Here is a 26,526-nt window from a genome sequence, read left to right on the forward strand (position 1 = left end):
CCAGAAGAGAACATCTTTGGCATGTCTTGTCCTGCGGACTCTGCACAATCTAAGGAGAGAGGATTACAGCCCACCATGAGCCATTACTGAGTACCTTTACTGGTGGACCCGGCTCACACCCTGGCTTCTGCCTGACCTGGATGGAGAAGGGCACAGAGCTGGGTCTGGTCCCCCTCCCAGGGCTTGCTGCCTGTGTGGAAATGCCTCACGAGGGAATTCCAATGGACTCCTTTCCCAGGGACCCACTCGGAAGTTGTGCTGCCTCTCGAGTGTTTCAATCAAGTGTGCTGACTGTGTGCGGCCACATGTCATTGGCAGAGTTTCATTTATCCTGTGCCAGCATATAACATGGCACTAATGGTTTGTTTCATTTTCTTCTTTCAGACTTTTGATGCAAATGATTTATATCAGGGGCAGAACTTTAACAAGGTCCTCAGCTCCTTGGTGACACTGAATAAAGTGACAGCAGGTAAGACTGATTGAGTGTCTTCAGGGTGAGAGTACAGGCTCATGTCTGTTCCTGTCAGCAAGTAAAGTGACCATCCTGTGCTGGGAAAGAAGCGTCTTTGAACATCTAGTTGGTCCTTCTGCTGCGGGTGTTCTGGGAGGCTGGGAGCCTTCAGCACGGGGCTGTCCCGAGCCCCTCCCCATACAACCACATACGTGCTGTGGTTGTGGTGTGCAGCCTGCCCTTCCCTGAGCCCTGGCTTTACAGCAGGGGTGGGTCTGCTGCTTCAGAGCACAGGGGTGTGTCTTCACTGGTGCGTGGTGAAGGTTGAGAGGGTGTGATAGACTCACAATGTTGGTGTCCACGCCCCTTGTGTAGTAAGGCCTTGCAGATGATGTTTGGTCACTAGTGGGCTGTGCTGTGATGGCATGCACTGTGTAGTCCAGCTGAACAGTAAAGGCTCTGCCAGTCGTTGTGTGTGTGAGACGTTGCACCTGACACATTCTTAGTACCGTCTTCAGAAAGTGCTAGCTGGTCATGAATGTCACTCTGCATCCTTGCTGATGTATGGCATGTGGCCTCAGAGAAGGGCACATGTGCTGTGTTGGAGACTTACGTGCCAAGCAGTGCCTTGCTGAGCAGTTAACACTGTTCTTCTAGTTGAAGGGAGCGTTTTACAAACACCTGTAAAATGGTTTGCAAACTTGAGACTTGCACTAGAGAAGAGCTGCTGAGTTAGTCCTCCCCAGATCGTTCCTGGAGAGGTGATTGGGGAATGAATGCACCACTTATGGGGCAGAGAGTCTGCCCTTTGTTACTGTGTAAATGGCCTGCTTTGTTGTGGGCTTTTGGTGTGTCCCTCCATGCTGGCCCAGTTTCAGAGCCAGTGTGTGTTGAGGGTCCATGGTGTCAGGCGTCTGCAGCACTTCTTTCTGTGTACACAACCTTTTCAGACATCGGACTCGGAAGTGACTCTGTGTGTGCGCGGCCCTCTTCACATCGGATAAAGTCTTTTGATTCTCTGGGATCCCAGTCTTCACACAGTAGGACTTCAAAATTGCTTCAGAGCCAGTACCGAAGCTTGGTAAGTAAGATGTTTTAGTTTGATTCAAAGGCATTTTGGACATGAGAGGCTGCAGATGTCCCCTGGGGGATGCGTGTGCCCATGCAGATGGAATGTGGACCATTGTGGGCTCCTGGCCTTCCTGGGTGGTTCCTGCTGTGTGTGGTGGCATTTGCTTCTCACTAGATTCTCCCAGATACCGAGATGAGTGCTTTTGGAAGCTTGTTTTATTCGGGTTTATGTTGAAGGCTGCAACTGCTCATCTAGAGAAAGAAGCACATGCTTTGACACATCCTAGGGTAATTGCTCGTTGTGTACATGAGTATGAGAATAAACAGTACATATGTGCATAAACCTAGCTGCTAGACGGGGATGGTGCAGGAGCCTGCTGCCAGGAGCTGCAGAGTGGGACCCAAGTGGTGGAACAGGCAACGCACTGAGGGTACACATCACTCAGAAGTGCTCATGAGTGTGGTCAGCTGTATCCTTCCATGTCTTTCTGCTTTTAGCATTTCTGTGAAGCTACTCAAACTTAGTTCTCTTGATGAAACACAACTCAATCCAATCAGCTCCTTCTTGAGACTCACTTTAGCAAACCTTCCAGCTTCCTTGTTGAATTAGAGCACGTGGAAACCGTGTTCCTTCCTGTCCATCTCCGTAAGGACCTGCTCATTTGACTCACTCAGGAGCACGTCCATCCTCGCCTCTCCTGGGGGTCTACTGCCATCCCACCAGCTTGGGAGAGGGGGTGGTGGGCACATGTGCGCAGGTGCAGCTCCCTTAGAGTGGAAGACCAACGGCAGCTCTTCCCTGCCTGAAGCCTGCTTTCCAAGCCCTCCTCAGTCAGGTGCTTCACAGAGCTGGAACCTTGACTCTGGCAGCCCAGGACCTGAGGGTAGGACAGCCTTCCTCGGAAAACCACCACCTGTGAATAAAGGCTGGAGTGGGGTAATGAGAAGGAACAGGACATCAGGAGAGGGTGACAGCGGGCTGTCTGGGTAGCTGCTGCCCTTCTGCCCCAGTGTCCCTGCTGGTGGGGGGTGGCAGTCCTGATTCCCCTAGAGGAGATGTAGAACTTCTCAGAAAAACCAAAATTGCTATATGGAAGGGGACAGCAGGCATTTCTTTACTCGAAGTCTTAAGTGTGGATTTCTAACACATTCCTCTTGTCTGTCTGTCTGTCTGTCTCTCTCTCTCTTTCTTTCTCTCTCTCTCTCTCTCTCTCTCTCTCTCTCTCTCTCATCTACCTATCTATCTATCATCTACCTATCTATCATCTACCTATCTATCGATCAGATATTTCAAGACAGAGTTTCTCTGTGTAGCCCTGGCTGTCCTGGAACTCAGTCTGTAAACTAGGCTGTCCTCAAACTCACAGATATCCACCTGCCTTTGCCTACAGAGTGCTGGGATTAAAGGTGTGTGCCACCATCACCTGGCCCTCTCATGTTTTAAAAAGCTCATTTAAATACTGCTTTGTGAGGCACCTCTCAGCAGAGGAGCAGCAGCAAGTTAAATCAGGAATGTGGGGATGCGCATGTGCTGTGGGCTTTGGGTGTGAGATGTGCTGTCACATTCTGTCTTTTGAGCTCTACTGATGCCTTTAGAATGTCTGGGTCTGAGTGTCCATCCACTGATAGTTAAGTATGGCTCTAGTTCTCAGTGTGGCTCTCAGGGTTGGGGTCAGAGTTAGTGTAAGCATTGCTCCTGGCATCCCTCATCTCTGCGAGGAATGACTAGATTGTTAGGACATTTCCTCCTTTCTTGGAGCCAGGGACCCCAGACTTCTCTGGTGCTCTCCTGATACTGCTTTGGTACCAGTCCCCGAGTTGACAGACTGTGCTGTTGGAAATTATGCCACAGCTTACTCACACTACAGCTTACTCACAAATAAGGGTTCTTAAATACTGATGGACATGTTGCTTGGTGTAAGTGTGTCGAGCTTTTTTGGAGATCAGTTTAGAAATATCTATTAAAGTTTAAATGTGTTACACATATCTCGGGACCATTTTTTCAGTGGAGCCTTTGCAAGATAAGAGAAACATTGCATGCAACACATAGACGAACATTGGGAATAACCTAAAAATTAGCGGCACAAGTGCACAGTGTGTCATTATGTGGTTGGAAACATGTCCACAGTATAGAGATTAGTTTTCAAGGTAGAGACAGGTACACTGATTTTATCCAGATGTGTGAGTGTGTTTGTGTGTGTGTGAGTGTGTTTGTGTGTGTGTGAGTGTGTGCGCGCGAGTGTGAGAGGGGGAGGGAGGGGGAGAGAGAGAAAGAAGGAGAGAGGGGAGGGAGGGAGGGAGGGAGGGAGGAAGAGAGGGAGAGAGGGAGAGAGGGAGAGAGGGAGAGAGGGAGAGAGGGAGAGAGAGAGCGTGAACGGAGCGCCCCTGTAGGAGAGGTAGTATAGAGAGTGCCTTCCTGGGCTGTGATCCGACAGTGGTCAAGGTGCACAGGGAGATGGGAAGCTTTAGGTTTCTATATTTATGACACTTCACTGCTGTGTTTGTTTATTTTTGAGACAGGGTCTGTCTTCGTAGCATTGGCTGGCCTGGAATTCACTGTGTAGACCAGCAGAGGTCCACCTGCCTCTGCTCCCTTGCCTCTGCCTCTGTGCTGGGATGAAAGGCTTGTGCCACCATGCCTGGTGCTTTGCTGCTGTTTGAATGTTTGGAGCATTTATAATACTGTTTTGGCTGTTGTTGTGACAGTGAAGTGTAACTGTCTTATAAGAAAGTAGACTGAACTTCATGGCAATCTCTCCCACTCCTCCCCACCTGTCTTCTAGGACATGACTGATAACCCACTCCTCCCCACCTGTCTTCTAGGACATGACTGATAACCCACTCCTCCCCACCTGTCTTCTAGGACATGACTGATAACAGCAACAGCCAACTGGTAGTACGAGCCAAGTTTAATTTCCAGCAGACCAACGAAGATGAGCTCTCTTTCACGAAGGGCGACGTCATCCATGTCACGCGCGTGGAGGAAGGGGGCTGGTGGGAGGGCACGCACAGCGGCAGGACCGGCTGGTTCCCCAGCAACTACGTGCGCGAGGTTAAGCCCAGTGGTGAGTGCCAAACTGGACCGTGGGGGGAGGAACCAGAGGTGTGCGTGTTCTAGGGTGCTGAGTGCCTGCTCTCCACTGAGCGCAGGGAAGATCCTGGTCTTGGATGGCATCTTTAGGCCAGTGGAATGAACTTTTATTCTTTCCTGCACATTGGGATGCTGGGTAAAGGCCCCTATCATTATAAACTGGCTTTGCATTACACCATGATATTTCCAGATATTTTCCTGAGGAAAACTTCTTTTTTTTTTTTTTTTTTTTTTTTTTTTAAAGATTTATTTATTTATTATGTGTACAATGTTCTGCCTGCATATATTACTATACCCCAGAAGAGGGCACCAGATCTCATAACAGATGGTTGTGAGCCACCATGTGGTTGCTGGGAATTGAACTCAGGACCTCTGGAAGAGCTGCCAGTGCTCTTAACCTCTGAGCCATCTCTCCAGCCCCTCAGAAGAACTTCTAAGGTCTGTTGATTGTTACCTCTTGCTTTTTGAGACAAAGTCTGGACATGTTGCCCAGGCAATCTTGGGACCCCTGAGCTCCAGTAATCCCCCTGCCTCACCCTTCTGAGTAGCCAGGTCTGCAGGTCTGCGCCCCGTAGCCATCTGTTCACTTGGTATTTTAATTTATGTTTTTTTATGGCCTGGGCTAGGTTGTATTTTTTTTTTTAACTACTGTGGACTTATTTATTTATTACCAGTTAGGCACAGGCAGGCAATTTCTGCCATGTGTTCTATGAAAATGTGTTGATTTTCCTGTGTTTCCTGTGATTAACACGCAGCAGCCTTCAGCCCATTTCATGGTGCTTTGCCGTGGTTTGTGTCTTGGAATGGTTTGAGCCATGCAGGTCAAGGCTGTGGAAGTCCTGTAGTCAGGGACGTGGGACTCAGCAGAGGTGCTCTTTGCTGATGGGCTCAGTGCTGTCCTTCCTGACACAGGCACTGCTTGGTCATGCTCCTGCAGCATGTCACCGCTTGTGTCAGGAAGCGGCTTCACCAAGAGTGCTGCTCATTTTCAAGGGACTTAGAGCAGGTTTTGTGCGTGTGTGTGGGTTTGATCTTGCTTTCCTGTTGAACTTGGTTAAGATGTTCTTGTGAAATGTAAAAGAAGTAAAACGATGTCATAGGCAGGGCTGTTGGGGGAGGGTGCCTCATGCTGTAAGCAAGGTCCCTTGGGGGTAGACTGGCTCTGGGAGAGGTAGTTGTTAGGCCTGGTTTTTGAGTCCCATAGCTATCTCTCCTCTACTTTGAACAGATGGAGGAGGAGTGCCCATGACGTTTTTACTTCTCAGGTAGTTTTCGGTTCACCCAGCATAAGAAGTACCACTAGGGGGCTTGGGGGGGTGTCTCAGAGCCCTCCTGACGCGTCCTCTGGCATATACTTTCAAATAGATGCAAGTGTTCTTAATGTTGTCTCTTGACAGCATGCTGTCTAGAGTATGCCTTGCATGTGGGGTTGCTGTTGCACCTTGGGCGTGGAGTGTGAGCTAGGCAGAGGAAGCTCTCATAAGGAAGGGCCAGCATTGTTGGTGTCAGTGCCAACTGCCCCTCCACCCTCAGTTCCTAGGTTTGCGTTTGATTTCTGAGTATGTGTCTCTGCCAGTTTAAAGTTGTACCAGGCTTCATCGGCATCAGATGTGTATTTGGGATGGGGACATGGCTCAGTGCTGGAGCATTTACCAAACATGTGTGAGCCCTGAGTTGACTCCACAGCACACCCTCTTCAAGAGCAGTTTTTGCAAGGCGACAAGTTGAATTCATAGTGTTTGTGCCAAATTGAGACCTAACTTGCTTTGTTTGGAAAATTTTCAAATTTTTTTAAATATAAGAAATACCACAGTTGTGCACATTGGTGTTAGGCTGAATGTCCTCTCTTTGGCAGTGAGACGGGAGTAGCCTCCTGGGAATAGTGCCTCCCTACAATATTTTCTTAATATGAGCTGACTGTGAGAAAAGGGAGCCAGTCTAATTCTAAATGTTGGTCGGGCGTAATGTGTGGAAACATTTAGAAAGAAACCCAGCTTCTTTGTAGCCAGCAATGCAGGATAAAGTACTAGGATGACAGTTAGATTTTGGCACTGTATTTTCTAGTAGTTTATGTGGTATTCTAAATGTGGGGTGGGATTCCTTTTTGTAATTTATAGCATAGTTGGTGCTTAGTTTTCTGAGAACAAAACTGTCTGTTTGAAAGCTCCTCTGACTGGAATCCCATGAGGGCCATCCTCACTGAACAAAAGCTGGAGTCCATCCCCTTGGCTGAACCTTCTTCTGCATTCCATTCTGGTTTGATTTACAGCTTATGTGCAAACAAAAAAGCCAAAGACTGCTTCTGAGAAGAAGTTTCTCTCCTTCACCCCTTTTGAGTCTCTGGGAAGGGATAGTAGCCACTGACTGTCTCCCTCTTGTGGTGTGACTTGGAGATGTTCTTGCACATTTGGTGTTGATGCTTTTGGCCTCGGTACAGCTTGTTTTGAACAGCTCCTCACTGAAGACAGACCCTGGCCTAGTTTGCCTTCTGTTGCTGTGATAAAGACCAAGACCAAAAGGAGGTAGAGGGCTCTTGAGCTCATACAGTTGTGACTGTCCCAATCACAGTCCATCATCGAGGAAACTCCAAGGATTTCAAACAGGACAGGGACCTGGAGACAGGAACTGAACAGCGACCATGGAGGATGCTCCTTACTCACTGGGTGGGAGGCAGTTTCATTTATTTTTTTTAATTCATCTATTTTACATCCCGACTGCAGCCTCCCCTCTCATCTTCCCCTCCCAGTCCTTCTCCCCCTCCCATTCCCTCCTTTTCCGTCTGCATCCGGGAAAGTACAGGTCTCCCATGAGACCATGAGGTCTCAACAGAACATGGCATTTCAAGTTGCAGTAAGACTAAGCACCTCCCCATGTATTAAGACTGGGCAAGACGACCCAGTGTGAGAAGTAGAGTCCCAAAGGCCAGTAAGAGAGTCAGATTCAGCCCCTGTTCCTGCTGTTAGGAGTCCCACAGGAGGACCAGGCTACACAACCGTCACCTACATTTACAGGGCCTAGGTCAGCCCCAGGCAGGCTCCCTGGTTGTCAGCTCAGTCTCTGCGAGCTCCTATGAGCTCAGGTTGTTGATTGTGTGAGCCTTCCTGTGTGTCCTTGACCCCTCTGGCTCTACACTCTTCTCCTCCTCCTCCTCCTCCTCCTCTTCCTCCTCCACAGGATTCCTGAACTCCACCTGAAGTTCGGCTGTGGGTCTCTGCATCTGCCTCCATCATTGGCTGGATGGCGCCTCTCATGACAATTGGGCCAGGCACCAATCTGGTCACAGGAGACAGCCAGTTCAGGCTACTTATCCACTATTGCTAGGAGTCTAAGCTGGGGTCCTCCTCATAGACTCCTGGGAGATTCCCCTGCACCTGGCTTCTCCCTGACCCCTAAATGCCCACCTCCTAGCAGTCTCTCTCAGCACTCTCCCTCTTTATGGGGACCCCCCCCCAATCGCTCATGTTCCTGTCCCTACCTGCCCTCAGTCCACTCAGGAAATCTCTTCTAGTTCCTCTTCCCAGGGAGACCTGAGTGTCCCCCCATGAACTCTCTTGTTAACTAGTCTTTGGGTCTGTGGATTGTAGCATAGTTACTCTTTATTTTACAGCTAAATCCACTTATGAGTGAGTACATACCATGTTTGTCTTTATCAGTCTGGATTACCTCACTCAGGATGTTTTTTTCCTAATTCCATCCATTTTCCTTCAAATTTCCTGGTGTCCTTGTTTTAACAGCTGAGAAAATATACCACATTTTCTTTATCTATTTTTTGGTTGAGGAATGTCTATGTTGTGTCCAGTTTCTGACTATTACAAATAAAGCTGCTATGAACATAGTTGAGCATGTGTCCTTGTGGTATGATTGAGCATCCCTTGGGTATATGTCCAAGAGTGGTATAGCTGGGTCTTGTGGTAGGTTGATTCCCAGTTTTCTGAGAAACCACCACACTGACTTCCAAAGTACAAGTTTGCACTCCCACCAACAATGAAGAAGTGTTCCCCTTGCTCCACATCCTCTCCAGCATGAGCTGTTCCTTGTGTTTTTGATCCTAGCCATTCTGGCAGGTGTAAGATGGAATCTCAGAGTTGTTTTGATTTGCATTTCCCTGATGGCTAAGGAAGTTGAACAATTCTTTAAGTGTTTTTTTTTTTTTTTTTTTTTTTTTTTTTTTGGCGATTTGAGATTCTTCTGTTGAGAATTCTCTGTTTAGATCTGTACCCTATTTTTTAATTGAATTATTTGGTTTGTTGATGTCTAGTTTCTTGAGTTCTTTATATACTTTGGAGATCAGCCCTCTGTCAGATGTGGGGTTGGTGAAGATCTTTTCCCATTCTGTAGGCTGTCGTTTTGTCCTGTTGATGGGGAGGCAGTTTCTTTAACAAGATTCCTTCTTCCCAGATGACCTTAGCTTGTGTCAAGTTGACAAAACAACAAAAACAAAAAACACCTGACTAACAGAAATACCTTCCAGGAGTCTGTGGAAGAATCTTTAATAGGTATTTTATTTGCGTGCATACCATATTGTCTGCAGTTCCTGGTATGTATGCTATGCTGCAGAAGGTGCAGAGGTGTTACGGGGCGTTTATTTCCTGTGCACCATATGTGTGATTGAACACGCACAGACACCTAACGGGGAACTCCTTCAGGTCAGCAGGAGGTGCTGGGGCTAGTGGGGCTGAGTTTACTGTTACTGAATGACTGTGGAGGCCCCAGCCATGTGTGGTCAACATGACTGCTAGTGGCCACAGATGACCGTCCCCGGGGCTGACCTGGACTGCTCTAACAGAAGTCGCTGTTGGACTGCTTCCACGTCCAGTTTTCTTAGAGTCGCATGCTTGCCACGTTGCTTTGAAGTGGAACCTCCCCATGCTGCTGTGTGTGCTCAGTGGCCTTCTTGCAGTTTCTGGGCCAGTGGGTAGGAGCATCAAGGCTGCTTTTCAGCATCACTTCTCACTAAAAGGTCCTGTTTTGGTTATTGTGCTGGGCCAAGGTGAGTCTGCTTCTCATCCCCTGGGGTGCTGTGAGCTCTGTACCCTTTGGGACGCTCCCTCCTCCTCCTTTCACACGTACATCTGTGTTGATTCTGTGTTTGCAGCGAGCAGCTGCCCTTGGGCTCTCTTGATATGGGTGCTCTTAGCAGAGGTCCTGTGAGGTTGACTGCAGTCTCACCGGCCGTGAGAGCTCAGGCCTCTGTTGAGAGCTGACAGTAAGATGTGCTGGGACAGACACGTGGTCACAGACTTGCAGGGTGCACCCTGCGCTCTGTAGCAGTTCACAGAGGAGAAGAGAATATGGACTTACTCTGCTTGCTGTTTCTTCTTTCTGCCTCTTGTTTGTGAAACTACAGCTTGAAACTGCTTTATGAAAACCTTTTCTAGTTCTCATAGTAAATACCGAGTTTTATTGACTAGGCGATGACTTGGAGGTGTAAATACAAGAGGAGAATTTATAAATGCATTGCTTTGGTGCTATTTTGGGGACAGTCCTATGCTGGTCCATGAGCTCACATGTGTGCACTTTTTTCACAGGTGGTTCAGCATCTGATGACTTTCAGTGATCACACTTTACAATTTTGTATCTTCACCCAGCTTTCAGGTTCTCTAGGTGTAAATCACTGCTTCCACTGATACAGAGTGTCTCACAGTTGACTCTTCTGCAGCCGGATTCTCAGTCTAGGTCTGAATGTGGAAGGAACTGGTCTCAGCCAGAAGCATTAGGCTCGCTATTTGTTTACTTATGCTTAGGAAATGGCTTGTTTTCTGTGGGGCTGTTTTCCATCCTGCAGGCAGAGTTCTTTCAACAAGAAGGAACACCTCCTGTTCTTTAACATGGAAAATTAGACAGGGAGGCAGTACATGAAGATTTAGGCAAGCAACCCCTGGTGGGGGACCCAAGGTCTGTTCGGGCGTTTTGGACTCCTGTGGTGGTTGAGAAGATACTAGGGGTGCCAGACAGGCAGTGGGTTTGGGGACCTGTAGCCTGGGACAGAGCCCTGGTGCTGTGCCATGGTGGTTGGAGGGAGTGCAGACAGAGAAGAGCAGAGCCATAGAGACTGGGCAGGTGTCACCTCACACACAGGGGGAGAGAGCCCCCACTCAGGGACCAGAAGTCATACAGCAGGATTATTATGGGGAGGCAAGGGATATGGAGGATGTGTGACCTGAACTCCCTGGAAAGCGCTCATCAGAGTGTATGGGGTGAAAATATGGAAATGTGTCTCTCTCTGTTTATTCCCATGAGCCTTAATTGACATCCTGCCCCAGAGAACCATTAAAGCCAATGTTAGATGACACCTACCACCTAGTCCCCCACAGCCAACAATAGGCAGACCCTCTACCACAGCTCGTCCCTGAGACCTTCTCGGCTAGTGCAGGGGAGGCTTTGGGGTGGAGGTCTGCTGTGAGAGGGCTGTGCCTTCTGTCACATGGCTTTCAGCAATAAAGCTTCCTTCTGTTTTTTTTTTTATTCCAGAGAAGCCCGTGTCACCCAAATCAGGAACCTTGAAGAGCCCCCCCAAAGGGTTCGATACGACTGCCATCAACAAGAGCTATTACAATGTGGTGAGTAACCGCAGGACAGCCCCTCAAGGGTCTGCAGACTCTGAAGGCAGCCGTCGTGGATGCTCTACTGGTGTCCTAGAGGGAGATCTGGTGTGTGGGGACTGCCCACTCCTTGTCACTGTGAAGGTGCTGTGACTGTGAATGTATGACTTAGAATCCTTCCATGCTTCAGGTGCCAGTAGGACTGGTTGGAGTGCATTAGAGGTCCTCTAGCTTTATAGGTTCTGGTTTATTTTGTCTATTGCTCTTTCTTTCTTGAGAGTTAGAGGCAGGGCCTTGGTCAGTGGTTCTTGGACTTCTTAATGCTGTGACCCTTCAATACAGTTCCTCATGTTGTTGTGGTGACACCAACCATAAAATTATTTTTGTTGCTACTTCATGACTGTCATTTTGCTACTGTTAGACTCGTAATGTAAGTATCTGTGTTTTCCGATGGTCTTAGGTGACCCCTGTGAAAGGGCTGTTCAGCTCGTAAAGGGGTTGTGACCCACAGGTTGAGAACTGCTGGCCTAGACTCCAAACAGTAAGACAGGTGTTACAGTGTGGCACCCTTGACTCCCCCGTTCTCTCTGCCCGGCTTCAGCTGCGTGGTGGACTCTGACTTGTGATAGTGCTGTTGGAGTGCCCCTGTGGAGGAGGCACTTTGTGGCCTGCACCTGAGGTTGGCCTCCTTGGTGTGCATTCAGCTCTCCACTGGGTCCCCGATGTCGGCAGCCTTGCTGAGATTCTGATGGTGTGGTGCAGGGAAGGGGTACATGTCCCAGCTCTAACTGTCCTTGCTGCTTAGCCATGGAGTGGTTTTGAGATGAGCTGCTGGCTGCCTGAGTAGTGACTTGACCTGCAATATGAGGTTGGTATTGCTAGCATTGGCCTTGTAATGTGAAGAGAATTTGCGATTAGCCTTTGGGTGCTGGTAAAGTGCCATAGAGGTTTCAAGGGCACTGGGAAGCACACTTAGAAATTTTGGAAACAAAATGCATGGCTGAGGCCACCGTGCCATTCTGTTTGCAAGCAGGTCTCCTGGTTGCTTTAGAGGATGCCCATGAGATGTTAGTCCAGTGACCTGATTATGAAGGTATAAGAGACATACCTGTGACAGGAATGACTGTCTGAACTGGATGGATCCTGACGGTGAAGCTGCTGCTTCCACTCACAGCATGATGGCAGACATCTTTCCCACCAGGGTCCAGTAAGGACTTGGATGCCCTACTCTGAGGCACTAACAGTCTTGTGTATGTCTTCATTCATCCCTGAAGGGCTGCTCACTTAACAGGCTTTCCCTTCTTCTCAGCACATTGTGTTGTTAAAGAAAGTAACTCTGCTCATGCTTAGTATCACAGGAATGCAGGGTAGCTTTTTCCTTGACATGCTTACACAAACTGTGAGTGATAGGTAACAGTCACAAGTTATAATCTACACGTGTCCACAGCAGACATGCATCTTGGGAAGCTGCTAGACACCCCTGTGCTTTCTCCTCTGCTCCTGTGTGGCACTGGGCTTGTCCTCTGCTCCCTGCAGCCTCTTTGGTGTTGGGCCAAAGAAGAGAGAGTGGCAGGCACTGTGAGCCCAGGATTTGCTTCATCCAATCTTTGGTCTTTTACTTTGATCAAGATTTCTTTTATATCCCATGTCTTAGATAGTTTTCTATTTCTGTGAAGAGACACTATGACCAAAATGATTTATGAAAGAAAACATTTACTGGGGCTCACAGTTGCAGAGGGCTAGAGACTGATTTTCATGGTAGGGAGCATGGTGGCAGGCAGCCAGGCAGGTGTGGTACTAGAGCAAAAGCTCAGAGCTTATATCTGATCCCAGAGCAGGGGGGTGGGGGGTGAGAGAGGAGAGAGACAGACTGAGGATGGCATAGGCTTTTGAAACCTCAGAACCCAACCCCTAGTGATACCTCCTCCAACAAGGCCACACCCCTTAATCCTTCCCAAACAGTTCCACCCACTGGGGACTAAGCATTCAAACATAAGCCAATGAAGGGCATTCTCATCCTGTGACCTTGAGAGTCTGACAAGTGAGCTTGGGGAGACCTCCAGTATGAGTCCCTGGCTCTCCTGGGAGGGCCCCACTTCCTGTGTCCTATCCACAGTTTCTGTGGAAGTGGGGCACCGGCCAGCTCCTCAACGGATTTCCTCCCTTTTGTTCTTATGGAACTGCTTGTTTTATGTGGGCCAAGATGACACAGGCTGTAGTGTGAGGTGACAGCTGGAGCTCAGGACAGTGAGGAACTGAGTGCCTGGTGAGTGAGTGGTGAGTTACCTAACCCCTGGGGATTCTGAAGACCTCCTGACCTAGAAGGTCCCTCAGAGAGAGGCTCTGCGTGGCAGTCCTGGTAGGCTGGGGACAGTGTTAGGTGGGTAGGTAGCATTTCTTGCTTCCTAAGTCAGAATTGTCATAACTCAGGAAGATTCCTTTTTATAAAAGGTGGAAGTGGATGGCTGGGTTTCAGGTGTGCCTGGGTCTACATACCTAGTGAGTCTGCACAGTGCAGAGGGGTGTGGGTGTGTGAGTCCCTACAGACTGCTGTTTTGACGTGAATTGTTTGCGCCCACTTTTGTCTGGTAAATTTTTTAAAACGTTATTTTCCTTTTTAAAAATAATTTGTAGGCGGAGTTTTCCTGTGCTGGCAGCCGCTCTTGAATAACCACTCAGAATCTTAATATTAATTATAAATGCTCGGCCAATAGCTCAGGCTTGTTACTAGCTAACTCTTACATTTTCAGTTAACCTGTATTTTCTGTGCTTTGCCATGTGGCTTCGTACCTTTTCACAGTACAACATGCCCATCTTGCTTCTTTCTATGCCTGTTCGAGACCCCTAACTCCACCCTTCTTCCTCCCAGCATTCTCAATTTGGCTCTCCTGCCTAACCTTATCCTGTTCCACTATTGGCCAGTCAGCTGGTTTATTAATTCAATCATAGCCACATATATTCACACCATGTAAAGGAATATTCCTCAATAATTTATTTTTATTTTGTGTGCATGGTGTTTTGCCTGCATGTATGTCTGTGTGACGGTGTTGGATCCCCTGGAACTAGAACTACAGACAATTATGATCTGCCATGTAGGTGCTGGGAATTGAACCCAGGTCATCTGGAAGAGCAGCCAGTGCTCTTAACCTCTGAGCCATCTCTCCAGCCCCTTATCTGGTAAATCTTTAACGTTTAGAAGAAATGTCTCTCTCAAACCTAGTAAGAATATATCGAGTTAGGAATATTCTATAGTAAAACTATTTGTTTTAAAAGGTAGATAATAAGCACACTTGTCTGCCAGTTCAGTAGGTTCTAGATGTCAAGAGGTTATTAAAGGCAAGTGTAAACCAAGACACTGTCTTTAGTTTCTTTTCCTGTTCCTGTGGTAAAAGACCCACAGAGCAACTTCAGAAGGGCTTCTTTTGGCGCTCATTGTCGGGTCACAGTCCACTGTGGCGGGAAGTCAGAAGGCAGGAGGTAGAAGCAGCTAGTCGTGTGTCCTCACTCACAGCCCAGTATCCTAGCTCAAGGGATGGTGCCACCCACAGTGGGCAGGTCTTCCCCCTTCTTAACCCAACCAAGATAATTCCCATAGGCATGCCCAGAAGCTTATCTCCAAAGTGACTCCAGATTCGGTCAAGATGACAGTTGAGATTAGCCATCACACTGTTGAGTCAGTGATAACGGGTGGGTCCTGCTGTGTCCTTGTGACCTGCAGAGTTGTGGGACCAGTGGGAGAGTTACACTTCTTCACCGCCACTCTTGTGCTCACAGAACACTCGGGCTGCTTGACAGATGCTGCGCTATGATTGGAGTCCAACTTCACAGTTCACATTCTGGAAATGTAGATAGACTGGACTAGAGTGGGACATGTCTCAGTCCAAGTGCCTGCGTGGAAGCGTGAGGACTGGGTTTGAATCCCCAGCATCCACATAGAAGCCAGGCGAGTGCCCGTGAAGTGGAGACAGGCGATCCGATCCCTAGAGCTCACTAAGTGAATTAGCAAGTTCCAGGTTCCCCATCTCAAAATCCTAAAATGGGGAGGAGTTGAGGAAGACTTCCAAGTGTTGACTTCCTGAGTCCACATGGACACACATGCACACCTGTATACACATGCACACCTGTGCACACCAATGCATACATGCACATCTGTCTCATACACACATACACACATGCGTACCCATACAAACAAAAAGACTAAACTTCATGGTGGTATCTGGTAGGCGTGGTTGGCCGAGTGGAAGACTTGAGGAGTTATGCCAGGTCACTTTTCCTGTGTGCATAAACTAGGATTGTATTGCAGATATTAGGGTTTAGTTTATGGTGAGCTTTGGAGGAATCTGAAAAAAAAGATGTACTATTTTATGGTTCTTATATGTAAGTCTTTTATAGACGTTTGACCTTTGCAGTGCTTAGGGTGGAGCCCAGGCCCCCACACATGCTGGGCAGGCACTCAGCCATTGAGTACCACCTCTAGCCCTGTAGATTAGTTATTTTTAAGGAATACACAGGACAGCTCAAATCAGAGAGGCTGAGCGTGAGTGTGATGCACAGTATGGGAGTTAGTCCTTCTTGAATTGGTTTGTTTCAAGGCAGAAAGTCTTAGGAACATCTGTGTGGCTGCGGAGGGTGCCCGCCCCCCTGTGTGGCACTGTTGTCTGACTGGACAGTTCTATGTCTTGTGACTCAGAGCCAGCCATGCTGCCTGGATTTTTCCCTTTGGCCTTCTTTAGCACTGTGGGTCACAAAGTCTGCCTCTCCCTGAACACTGCTATATTCTGGGTTCCCAGTCATGGTGTGATGGAGCTGTGGCAGCTGGGGTGAGATCCATGGGGTCCTGCAGCAGCCACCGTGTGCTTGAGGCACAAAGAGGAGGAGAGGTGAGGCTGATGACTGGCAGACTCAGGCCAGGAGGGGTTGGTGGTCCTAGTGTAAACAGGTGTAAGTGTGTGCTGGGTATGTGCTTCTGCAGACACCGATGGATCTTACTTGGTTTTCTGGAGAGCATTGCAGAATGGTCTGAAAGCAGTATGTGTACTAGTCAGTAGATGGAGTGGAGCAGTTTAGTGAACGTGGCTTCTGTGGGGCGCTTTGTGGCATTGTTTTGGGAAGCCTTGGCATGTGTCTGTCTGTTCTCAGGGCTGTGGCTGAGGAAGGCTGGTGTGTCCTAGGTCTCTGCACCATGACGGACACGCTGAGCGCACTTTTCCTTCTTCGCCCATCACCGTAGGAGTGTGCTAGGTTTCCGAGGTGCTGTCTCTTCTCGCTGTGCTGCAGCGTTACCTTAGAGCTCCGCCTCTTACCCCGGAACCATCCTTTTCTCCTTGGACCCAAGGGTGGTGGTGACCGCCCTCTTCTGCTGCTGCTTTTTGAGGACGGTGTCTGGTTTAAATGCCTGTCTCTGGGGCAGTCTCTGGAGTCACAGTGTGCTCTGTCACCAGGCCTTTGACACTTGGGTTCACTGAGTGTGTTAGGAGGACATTGTCACTGTGGGTGCAGCATCCAGATTTCCCCACAAAGGAATGAACTCCCTGCATGGCCCCTCCCCTTCCTGGCTGTCTCCCAGCTGTCCCCATGAATAAGTCCGTTCATGATGAAGCCAGAGTTGGGCATCAGCGGAGACAGAGCCTGTGGTGTTTCTTCTTGGGGTTGAGTGTGTGAGCTGCTCATGACACTCCATCTACTTGGGGCTCCTTTGAGCTCACAGAGCCGGTGCTGAACTGAAGAGCAGTCAGATGGTGCATGTGAAGGCTGAAGTGTTTTAACTTGTGTTTAGATGATCAGAAATCATGGTCAGAAACCCAAAAGTGCTGCTGTCTGGGCCTCCCTCCTCTTTCAGTCTGTGTGATGAGTTAGTAGGCGGGTGTGGGCTTTGTGAGGCAGGTAGGACATAGCATTCAGGAAGTGCTCAGAAAGCCCACACTGTGTGACCTACTTAAAACAGCCCCGGCTGTCTAAAGGGTGGGATAGAAAGGGCTGGGAAGGACTTCCCTCTCTCATGGGGGCCCTGTGGAGCTCTGATTTCTCCCTTTGGACCTGGAGCTGCCCTATGCGGCTGGTGACAAAAGGGCCCACTGTTACTGTTTGGTTCTGCAGTTTACCAGGTGCCCAATATGGAAGAAGCTAACTGCTCTGCAAAGGAAACTTTATGTGTATGTATGGGGGCAGGGAGGTGTCCTAGGTCTTGACCCCAGGGACTTGAGCTGCCAGGGACTATGTTCTCAGGCCATTCCCTCCTCCTTTCTTATGTGGAAACAGTCTGTGCATGTTGCTCATGCTGTCCTTGAACTTGCCCCATAGGCCAAGCAGATCTTGAATTTGTGATTATCCGGCCTTGGCCTCCTGAGTGGCTGAGTGACAGGTCTGCACATGAGGCTTAGATAAAGGACTTGTCTTTGCAGGGATTACAACCCTGAGTAGCTGCTAGGTGCAAGGACAGGTGACAGGTGTGTGTTAGTGTTGGTACTTCTGGCCCTGGCCTTGGGAAGTCCACACCTATCTTGCTTGGTCACGTGGCTGTGGTGTTGGTGGCTGCCGCTGGGAAGCATTTGTTTAAGTTTGTCTGTTTGGTATTTTGTGTTCGTCTGGAAGTTTTAGGAGTTCACTAGTTTTTGCTAAATTTGTTATTTAGTATAACTAAATTTGTTATTTAGTATAACTAAATTTGTTATTTAGTATAGCTATTTGGAAAGATTTTATTTTATCTTTAGTTTATAATTACTCTGCTATCTTTAGGAAATGTCTATTTAAAGATTCTTTACTTTGATAGGCCTTTCATCTTCAATATATGTTGTGTGTAGGGTGATCTAAGACACCCCATTGTCTAACGAAAGTCCCTATTTCCCACAAGTTTATTTAGACTCAGTCTAAAGCAGTGGTTCTCAACCTTCCTAACACTGTGACCCTTTACAGTTCCTCATGTTAAGGTGACCCTGAACCATAAAATTATTTTCGTTGCTACTTCCTAACTGTAATTTTGCTACTGTTATGACTCGTAATATAAATATCTGATATAGGATTTCTGATATGCAACCCCCATGAAAGGGTAGTTTGACCCCAGTGGGTCACAACCTACAGGTTGAGAACCATTAGTAAAGTCCATGTATTTAAGATTGTTTTACACACAGGTTGTGTCCATTGCCTAAGTGCTTGGAACCGGAATTTTGGAGTTTGGGGGTTTGGGAATATTTACATAGACTTTACTGGTTGAACATTCTTAAACCCAAACTCTGAAATGGTCCAAAGCCTAAAACTCGGAGTCTCCGAATAGAACTCAGAAAGCTTAAGATTCCTGATCACTTTGGATTTGGGCTGCTTTGCTTAGGGATGCTCAGCTGCATACACGAAAGAACAGGTTTTATCTAGTTCAGTGAGCTTCGACAAGTGTGTTGACCTGTGTAACCGCACACCCAAGTTGGAATACAGAGCTGGTCTGTCACCAGCACACTTATCTCCTGGTCGTCCCCACAGCCCGAGTCCTGTCACAGCATTTTAGAAACACATCAGCCCATCGACAGTCTGTCCTTTGTCATTTGAGTAGACCTTGCCTTCCTTGTCCAGGGATGGAATGTACTCTCACTCTGCCTAGGCATACCTCTTGTCAGTACGATGAAGTCAGACCTCTGGCCTTAATAATTCAGTACATAGGATTAGTACTTAATAACCACAAAGGAGTAAATGCATTAGTATTATATGCAGGCAACAAAATGTGACTTGAACAATGGTGATGAACTTGCTAAAATTTATAAATTATGGCAAGTAACTCTTGCAGTATGAATGATGGTGGTTTATTATTTATTGCAGGTGCTACAGAATATCCTAGAAACAGAGCATGAATATTCTAAGGAGCTGCAGTCTATGCTTTCAACCTATCTGCGGCCACTGCAGACCAGCGAGAAGTAAGTTGGCTAGAGAGTGCTCTTGAGTGCCAGCTAGTCTTCTCAATCTGTGCTTGTGTTTGCAGAGGAGAGAGGGTGGAGGTCAGAGTGCCAGCTTGCCTTGGGCACAACATTGTGTTCATTAGGTTACAGCCCCCAGTAAGGCTTCATGGTAGGAAATCAGGATGCAAGTTAGACCACTGACAGACTTCTGCCTTTGTTTTTCTTGGCCTTAGGTTGAGTTCAGCAAACACTTCCTATTTAATGGGAAATCTAGAGGAAATCTCTTCCTTCCAGCAAGTGCTCGTACAGTCCTTAGAAGAATGTACCAAGTAAGTGAACTGCCAAAAGCTTATGAGTTTATATGGGTTTAGTTGCTATCGAAATCATCAAGCTTAACATAATTTTAGAATTAATATTTCTGAAGATAGAAGCTATCTAACGAAAGTAAGATTAAAAATGTGCCTGCTGCTTTCCACCATCCAGATAGAGCCACGGGTGGTCTGAGAGCAGAAGGGTGGTCACAAATACACTGTCCCCTCCTGCTGTTTACAGGAAAGATAGTCAAGATATCCACACCAAAAAATAAAACCTGGGGCTGGAGAAACGGCTCAGCAGCTGAGAGCACTTGTTGCTCTTATAGGGCCTGGGGTTTGGTTCATGAGGGAAGGTGGAGCAGAGAGGACACCGTCACTGGTGCAGCCCCAGCCTCCGTCCTAGGGCCACATGCCTCCTTTGGGAGCCTGTTGTTTTCTCTTGGTTTGTTTGATTCTGTTTCTAAAGGCGTGTGTTCTCTGCACGGGGAGTCAGCACGGGTTTGGGCTGCAGGGGATGGAGTTGTGCCTGCTGTCCTGTTGCTGAGAGAGCTCGGAACTGCTCAGTCCTCTGGGAAGCTGGTTTCAGCTCCCGGTGGCTCTTGCTAGGATCTGACTTGAGATGCTGTGCTGTCTGTCTGGGTTAGTGCTTACCCCTGAAACATGGGAGCCGCTTTCTGTGTGGACACTGGCGTCTTGCTCCGGCATTCTGCCCAGTTTTATGGTAGTTTCTTTGATTTGCCTGCACTTGTCTCTTCCATTTTGGAACTTTGAGCTGGTGCCGGGCAGTATACCTCGGTCGTTTAAACTGCTTTCTGTTCTGGGGGTTTTAGAACTTCCTTCTCTTGCTAGCTTCTTCATTTTTCCTGTCATTGCTTTGTGTTGTTTTTTGTTGATCTGCACTGCAGGGGCTTGGGGTCAGAGCCTTAAGTGTGCCGAATGCGTGCTCTGCCCATGGCCGGCATGTACCCAGCCCCGTCTACAAACGTCGATGGATGGGGGTTGTCCCTTGTCTGTCTTCTTAGATGCGGTAGCTGTGGACACAGCTTTCCTCAAGAGCAATTAGACCCCAGGTCAGACGTTTCTGTGCTTCTGCTTGCTGAACATGGTTCATTCTGCCTCCTATTAGGCCTGTCGTCTTGTTAGCTTTTTATCTCTTGTTTTGTTTCTTTGCTTTGGCAGAAGTCTTTGTCCTCTTTGCCTGCTGTCTTAGTTAGGGTTTCCATCGCTGTGATGAAACGTTGCCCAGAAGCATGTTGGGGAAGAAAGAGTTTATTTGCCTTACATGTCCTGAATCACGGTCCGCCGAGGGAAGCCAGGGCAGGAACTCAAACTGAGCAGGAACCTGGAGGAGGAGCTGATGCGGCGGCCACGGAGGAGTTCTCTTCTCTCACATGTTTCCAGCTTGGGTTAAGTTGACATGAAGCTGGCCAGCACAGCTGCTTACACTTGAGACCAGCACACAAAAAAATGCTTTGGCAGCACTGACTGTGGGTCACGACTCACTGATTTAGCTTTGTTGAGGAGTTCTGGTATTAATTAGCTTTGGTCCTATTTCCTCTGGGTCATAGTCCCCCGGGAGCAGGAAGTCCTCTTTCCTATCAGTGTGCTAAGAATCTGGTGGATGTGGACTACTGGGGGTGTCCTCTCAGGCTCCCTGTTTGTGGCTGATGTCCTGTCCTAGGCCTACATTCTGGGGAGACAGGCAAAGCACTCCACTCTCCATCCCCACAGTGGGTTCCAGCCGGCTGTTCCTTTTGTTCTTGACCCATTACCGTTGCCTAGAGGTGGGTGGAAGTGACTCATCTCTAGCCCTGTGGCCTGCAGTGGAGGTGTCTTTAGGACTTATTCTCTAGCCCTGTGGCCTGCAGTGGAGGTGTCTTTAGGACTTATTCTTGTGCCACCTGCATTACTACATGGGTCAGAAACTTGCAGTTAGGCAGCCGTGTTTGGAAACTTCTTTGTGTACAGTCTTTGAAGCTTCAGAACATACATTTTTCTCACCACACAGAGAACATAGATTTGGCAAGGTTGGTCAGTCATGTGGCATGTCAGACCTGGCCTTCTGGACACTGGGAGGTTAGCCCCTCAGTCTGTAAGAGTGGGACTGGGCAGAGGAGAAGAGCCTGGTGCATCTGCCGCTTGCCAGTTTCTTCCTGTCTGATGGTATCTCTCTCTGTATCACACCACAGGTCTCCTGAGGCCCAACAGAGAGTTGGTGGTTGTTTCCTGAGCCTGATGCCGCAGATGAGGACCCTGTACCTCACTTACTGTGCCAACCACCCATCTGCTGTGAGCGTCCTCACAGAACATAGGTTTGTTGACTGAGACATCTGGGCCAGAAGGGAGGTGGGCAGCTCTGAACCTCTAGATACTGAATACAACGATGTTCATACTAAATGAGCCCAACACCCCCCTCAACACACACACACACACACGCACACGCACGCACGCACACGTGCACACTTCTTCCAACAAGACCACTCCTACCCCAACAAGAATATACCTCCAATAATGCCACTCCCTCTGTGTCTATGGACCTTTTCATGAGGGCTTGGATGTGGGCTCCAGCACCCATGTTACAAATGTTGAACAGGGCCACATGTGTAGCTCCTGGAACCCCATTGCTGTGGGTGGCAGAGACAGGAGGATTGGTAGAGTTTGCTGGCTGCTAGACTGGCTTTAGGTTAAAGGAGACAGGTAGTGTCGCAGGATTATGGTGGAGAGTAAGAGAGCAGGACACCCAGCGTCCTTCCTGGCCTGCTCGTGTGTGCCTGCAGATGTGCACACCTGTAGACATATGTATGTACACCCCTCCCCCAGCCAAGCAACCAACAGGAAAACAAGAGGGTCCTTCTGAAGTCTCCTTTAGTCTGAGACCTTTTCTTTGGAGGAGATCCTGGAGGGGAGCTGGTAAGTGCTTAGGAAGTTGCTGCAAGCCATGTTGAGGCTTCAGAAATCAGCTTTCTCGGGGCAGTGGGAGAGCTGGAGACTGGGTTGGGTTGGGGCAGTTGTGAGAGGAGCAGCTGTTTCAGGTGAGGACTTTTGTAGGCAAGTCACTCAGCTGCAGACCTCTTGCTTGAGCTGTTCAGTCTGATAGAAAATTGATGTGCAGGATCTCACTTGCTTTCTGTGGTACCAGCCGTCTCCTTTGAGTTGGGAGGAGAGATTGCTGGGTGTTGGAGGTGTTTTGGGGTAGTCTTGTTGTGGTGAGTGCTGGTATCATGCCAGGTGACAGAGCAAATGTCTAGTGAGCTCAGGATCGTCTTCTGATGCTAAAAGAGGCACAGCATTTCTATTCTGTTATCACAGCAACTTTATTGTTATTGGTGGTTTCTTTCATAAATAGAGTTCTGTATATTCAAGGATACTAATGGAAAAGTATTCATCAGCATCCAGTTACATGTGCTTTTTATTTCTTAATGGGACATTTTGATTTAAAATTAAGAAGCACAACAAGTAAATACCTTGGGTGAACTGGCCTCACCTGCCTCCCTAGAGATGCAGCAGAGGCCAGAGTGGCGGAGCCCTTGTTCCTAGGGTGAGATGAGCGTTAGTGGACCATGCATGGTCCACTCATGGCGGAGCACATGCAGTAAGGGCTCAATTTTGTTGTCTGACCTGTGTAAGAAAAGTGAGTGACCCGGACCTTTTCTGCTCCTTGGTGTGCTCAGGTGTGCAAGGAACACAGTGTAGCTGACTCCTGTCTGTTTAACACCTGCAGTTCTGAGTGGAAGGGAAGGGCTGGAGTGCTGCACAGTCAGAGGGAAAGCAGAAGCCTGCACATTGGCCCCCTGTGTTCTCCTCCTTCTGCTCTGGGATGGGGCTGGGTCAGCCTCTTGTTCTCTTTAGCATAAAGCTTATGTTCAGTTACAGGTTACATTGACTCCTTGAGCTTAGAAGTTATGAAATTTCACAACAACAAAGCCCAGGTTTTAAGTTTGTGTCTCTAAATACTCTGTAGGAATTCTTGATGTAGTGAAACAGGAGGTAGGGAGCAAGTGAGATGTTATTGTCCCACTCCCTGACACGTTCTGGAGAGAGTCAGGGTGGGGTGTGAGAACAGAAATGGCGGTGGACAGCCCTGGGCAGAGTCTGACTGACTGACTTGTGGGAGGGAGGTGGTCAAAGCAGTGGAGTGAGGAGGTGTGTGTGTGTGTGGGGGGGGGGGGGGGGCAGTCTGCTCACCTCACTCTGCTATTACCCCGGTGACTCTTCGGGTCCTGTCTGTAAGGCAAGCATGACATCTCAAAATAACAGGGGAAGGACACAGACGGGGTGTTGCCTGGGGAGTGTCCCTGCTGCCTGTTCAACGTGGCATGCTGAATGTGGAGTGGGGACCTTCGGGTCTGCTCTGAACAGCCTGGAACAACCAACTGGGTGTGAGTCCTGAGCCGTAAGGAGGAGAATCCTGAGCCAGCAGACAGAGCAGGATGTGGTGTTTGTGTGCTCTTCTGAGGTTCTTGAGCTGTGAGGGCTCCCCCGCAGGCTGCCACAGACCCCAGCACGCTCCTGAGGCGTAAGTCAGTGCTTTGAGCCATACGCTGTCCCGTCCGATCGCTTCTTTCAGCACGGCTGTCTGCTGAGTTGCTGGGCTAGCTTCTGCTTTCTCGTAGCTCTGGTGGCCCTCCCGCTGCCACACTGGCCTCTCGATTGTTTTGATGCCTGAGCCTAGTCTTCGAGTGTCTAAGTAAGGTCGTTACTCAAGTCTGAAAGCTTTGCTTTTGTGAGCTGGGGCGTAGTTCACTGGTGGGAAGGCTTGCCCAGAACATGCATACCCTGGGTTTAGGTTTGTTCTGCATTCTTAGGTGTGGGACTTGGTCCTCAGCAAGCGTTGTAGCCTAGCCCTAGCCCTGTGTGTGGATCTCCTGATGTGAATGCCATCTTCAGCTCGGTCGGTTTCCACCCATGGGTACCTTTCCTTTGTTGTGCTGATAGTAGACACACGGTCCTGGGGCCACATGTCCTAAATGGGTTTTAGAAGTTGTTCTGTCAGAACACATTTTCCACCAGTTTGTTACATCGTTCTGTCAAAGGAGCTGTAATGAATCGTTTCCTTTAATTACTATGCTAACGCGAAGCTCCAGGATGAATGAAACTGCCTAGGAGGTTTTGTGCCGTTCTGTTTCCTTTCTTTGCTGTGGATATCTTTCCTGGCAGCAGCAGAATGCTGAATGCAGATCCCATGCAGTTACTGTGGCTTGTTTAAATTGACTTTGTTCTTAGGAATTCTGGGCAGTGGTGCTGTGATTCCAACTGTGACTGTGATGACGTCTTACTAAACCCTGGACTGACTACCTTAATGACTGGGCTGTCTCCCTTGGTGGAAAAGGCTGTGGTTCCCTTGAAAGCGGGAGGCTCTGAATTAGAAAGGCAGTTTGATGGGGCTCTGCTTCATCAGCTGCTTCTTTCAGAGAAAGCTGCTCACCATCGTGCTTTAGGGAGAGCGAGTGAGGATGGAGACAGTATGCTTGGCAGGACTTTGAGCCTAGAACAAACCCACCAGGTGAGCTGTGAGAAAGCTGTCCTCAGCTGAGGGCCCAGCAGAAACCGAAGCCCCTGGCAGTGCTGACGTTTGAAATTTGTTGTAGGAAACATGCTGAGTGGTGAGATGGCTGTGGGAGGGAGCAGAGTGTTTAAGACTTGTTTTCGTGCTCTCGGAATTGTGGGAGTGCCGTTTGCCTCCACCTGCTTTCTGCATATTCTGTGGGCATGAGAGGGGGTGATGCTGTGACATCTCCCTCGTGCCAGAACCTGTACCTGGCCCTGTCCGTCTGTGCTGCTTCTAGAGAATGTGGTCTTTCACCAGGACTTGGGTGCACACCTCACGTTAGGGTGTGGCCCTTCATGTAAGTCTCTGAGGTACAGAGACGGCTGTGGAAGCTCTTACCAGTTTACTCTCTGGAGACCTCTGAGAGCTTGTAAAGGGTCCCATGAAGCCAACATGTCTAGGGCCCCTTTGTCAATGGGACTGGGTAAGATCTGTGCACTTGAGGAGAGAGTGCTTTCGGGTACTTACCACATTGCACGGTAACCACCAACGTAGGCCATTTTGTCTTAGAAGAAACCAACTATGACACAGAGCTCTGGCCCCATGTCGCTAACTGGAGCCTCTTCTCTCTCCCTCCCTTGCCCCTGCTGCTCAGTGAGGACCTGGGTGAGTTCATGGAATCGAAAGGTGCCAGCAGTCCTGGGATCCTGGTGCTGACCACTGGCCTCAGCAAGCCCTTCATGCGCCTGGACAAGTACCCAACGCTGCTGAAGGAGCTGGAGAGACACATGGAGGTGCCTCTGCTCCCTGGCTTGAGGCCCTGAGCCTCGTCAGACCTCCTGTCTGTGAGACTACCCCAGAGCTTGTCCAGAGTTTGTAACTTAGTGCTTTTCAGAGGTCTCCTCCTCATCCAGCCCTAGAAGAAAGTAGCATCTTCTTACTTCTCATGCCCCCGTCTGCCCACCAGGTGCACCAAAGCTGCAAAGCATGGTTGTCAAGTAGTGTTGAGTGTCCTGTCAGCATTTAGCTACAAGCAGTAGGAGCCTGAGTTGCAAGGTGATAATGGGAATGTTTATTATAGTCTGGGATAGCAGCTTGGAGAGCTGACAGGGATCCTGTCCTGCTTATTCCTAGGCTTGGGTGTGTCTGTGGACCTTCTTCATAGCTGTTCGGCTCAGCTCTGCCCTTAGATGGCAGGATAGTCAGAGATGGCTATAAACAGGCGTGTGGCCATGCTCTCATGAAGCTTTGTTTACCGAACAGCATTGCTTACTGACCCCTCTTGACAGTTTTGTTCCAAATTAATTTTCCTCGGGTTTGTTGGCACCATGATCCCTTAAAAGATAAGCAGCCCTAAAACACTGAGAGGCTAAGGGCTGAACAGTATCAAAAGGTTTTAGGCTAGTCTCCAGGATGCTTTCAGTGTGAAAGTTAATCATGTCTTTTTTTTCCCCCCCACAGGATTATCATCCTGATAGACAAGATATTCAGAAGTCCATGACTGCCTTCAAAAACCTTTCAGTAAGTGATTACAGTTACTATACTTTCTCTCAGACAGTATCAGGACAAGTGCATGTTGAATTAACACCCACTGGAAAAGACACACAGTAAACAAGTGATTTGTGAGTTGAATGCAGTGTTTATTGGGATGAGGTAAAGGATGCACATAGCAACCGTCCATGGCCAGTC

At 48.6% G+C, this 26,526-nt stretch overlaps 1 protein-coding gene across 3 annotated transcripts in view; it reads left to right on the plus strand.

Annotated features, from left to right (window-relative positions):
• The window catches only part of Arhgef7 (Rho guanine nucleotide exchange factor 7), a 109,404-nt gene that overhangs the window by 56,535 nt on the left and 26,343 nt on the right, over positions 1-26,526 (plus strand). For all 3 annotated transcript variants that reach the window (XM_052751652.1, XM_052751653.1, XM_052751654.1), the window contains 9 exons: positions 385-469; positions 1,402-1,532; positions 4,386-4,587; positions 11,085-11,173; positions 18,959-19,053; positions 19,269-19,364; positions 21,539-21,661; positions 25,493-25,631; positions 26,299-26,358. In XM_052751652.1, coding sequence (XP_052607612.1) covers positions 385-469; positions 1,402-1,532; positions 4,386-4,587; positions 11,085-11,173; positions 18,959-19,053; positions 19,269-19,364; positions 21,539-21,661; positions 25,493-25,631; positions 26,299-26,358 — 1,020 coding nt within the window. The remainder of the gene's footprint in view (positions 1-384; positions 470-1,401; positions 1,533-4,385; positions 4,588-11,084; positions 11,174-18,958; positions 19,054-19,268; positions 19,365-21,538; positions 21,662-25,492; positions 25,632-26,298; positions 26,359-26,526) is intronic.

The sequence above is a fragment of the Peromyscus californicus genome, unplaced genomic scaffold (genome assembly GCF_007827085.1).
Source record: "Peromyscus californicus insignis strain IS unplaced genomic scaffold, ASM782708v3 Scaffold_23__1_contigs__length_62951481, whole genome shotgun sequence".
Taxonomy (NCBI): domain Eukaryota; kingdom Metazoa; phylum Chordata; class Mammalia; order Rodentia; family Cricetidae; genus Peromyscus; species Peromyscus californicus.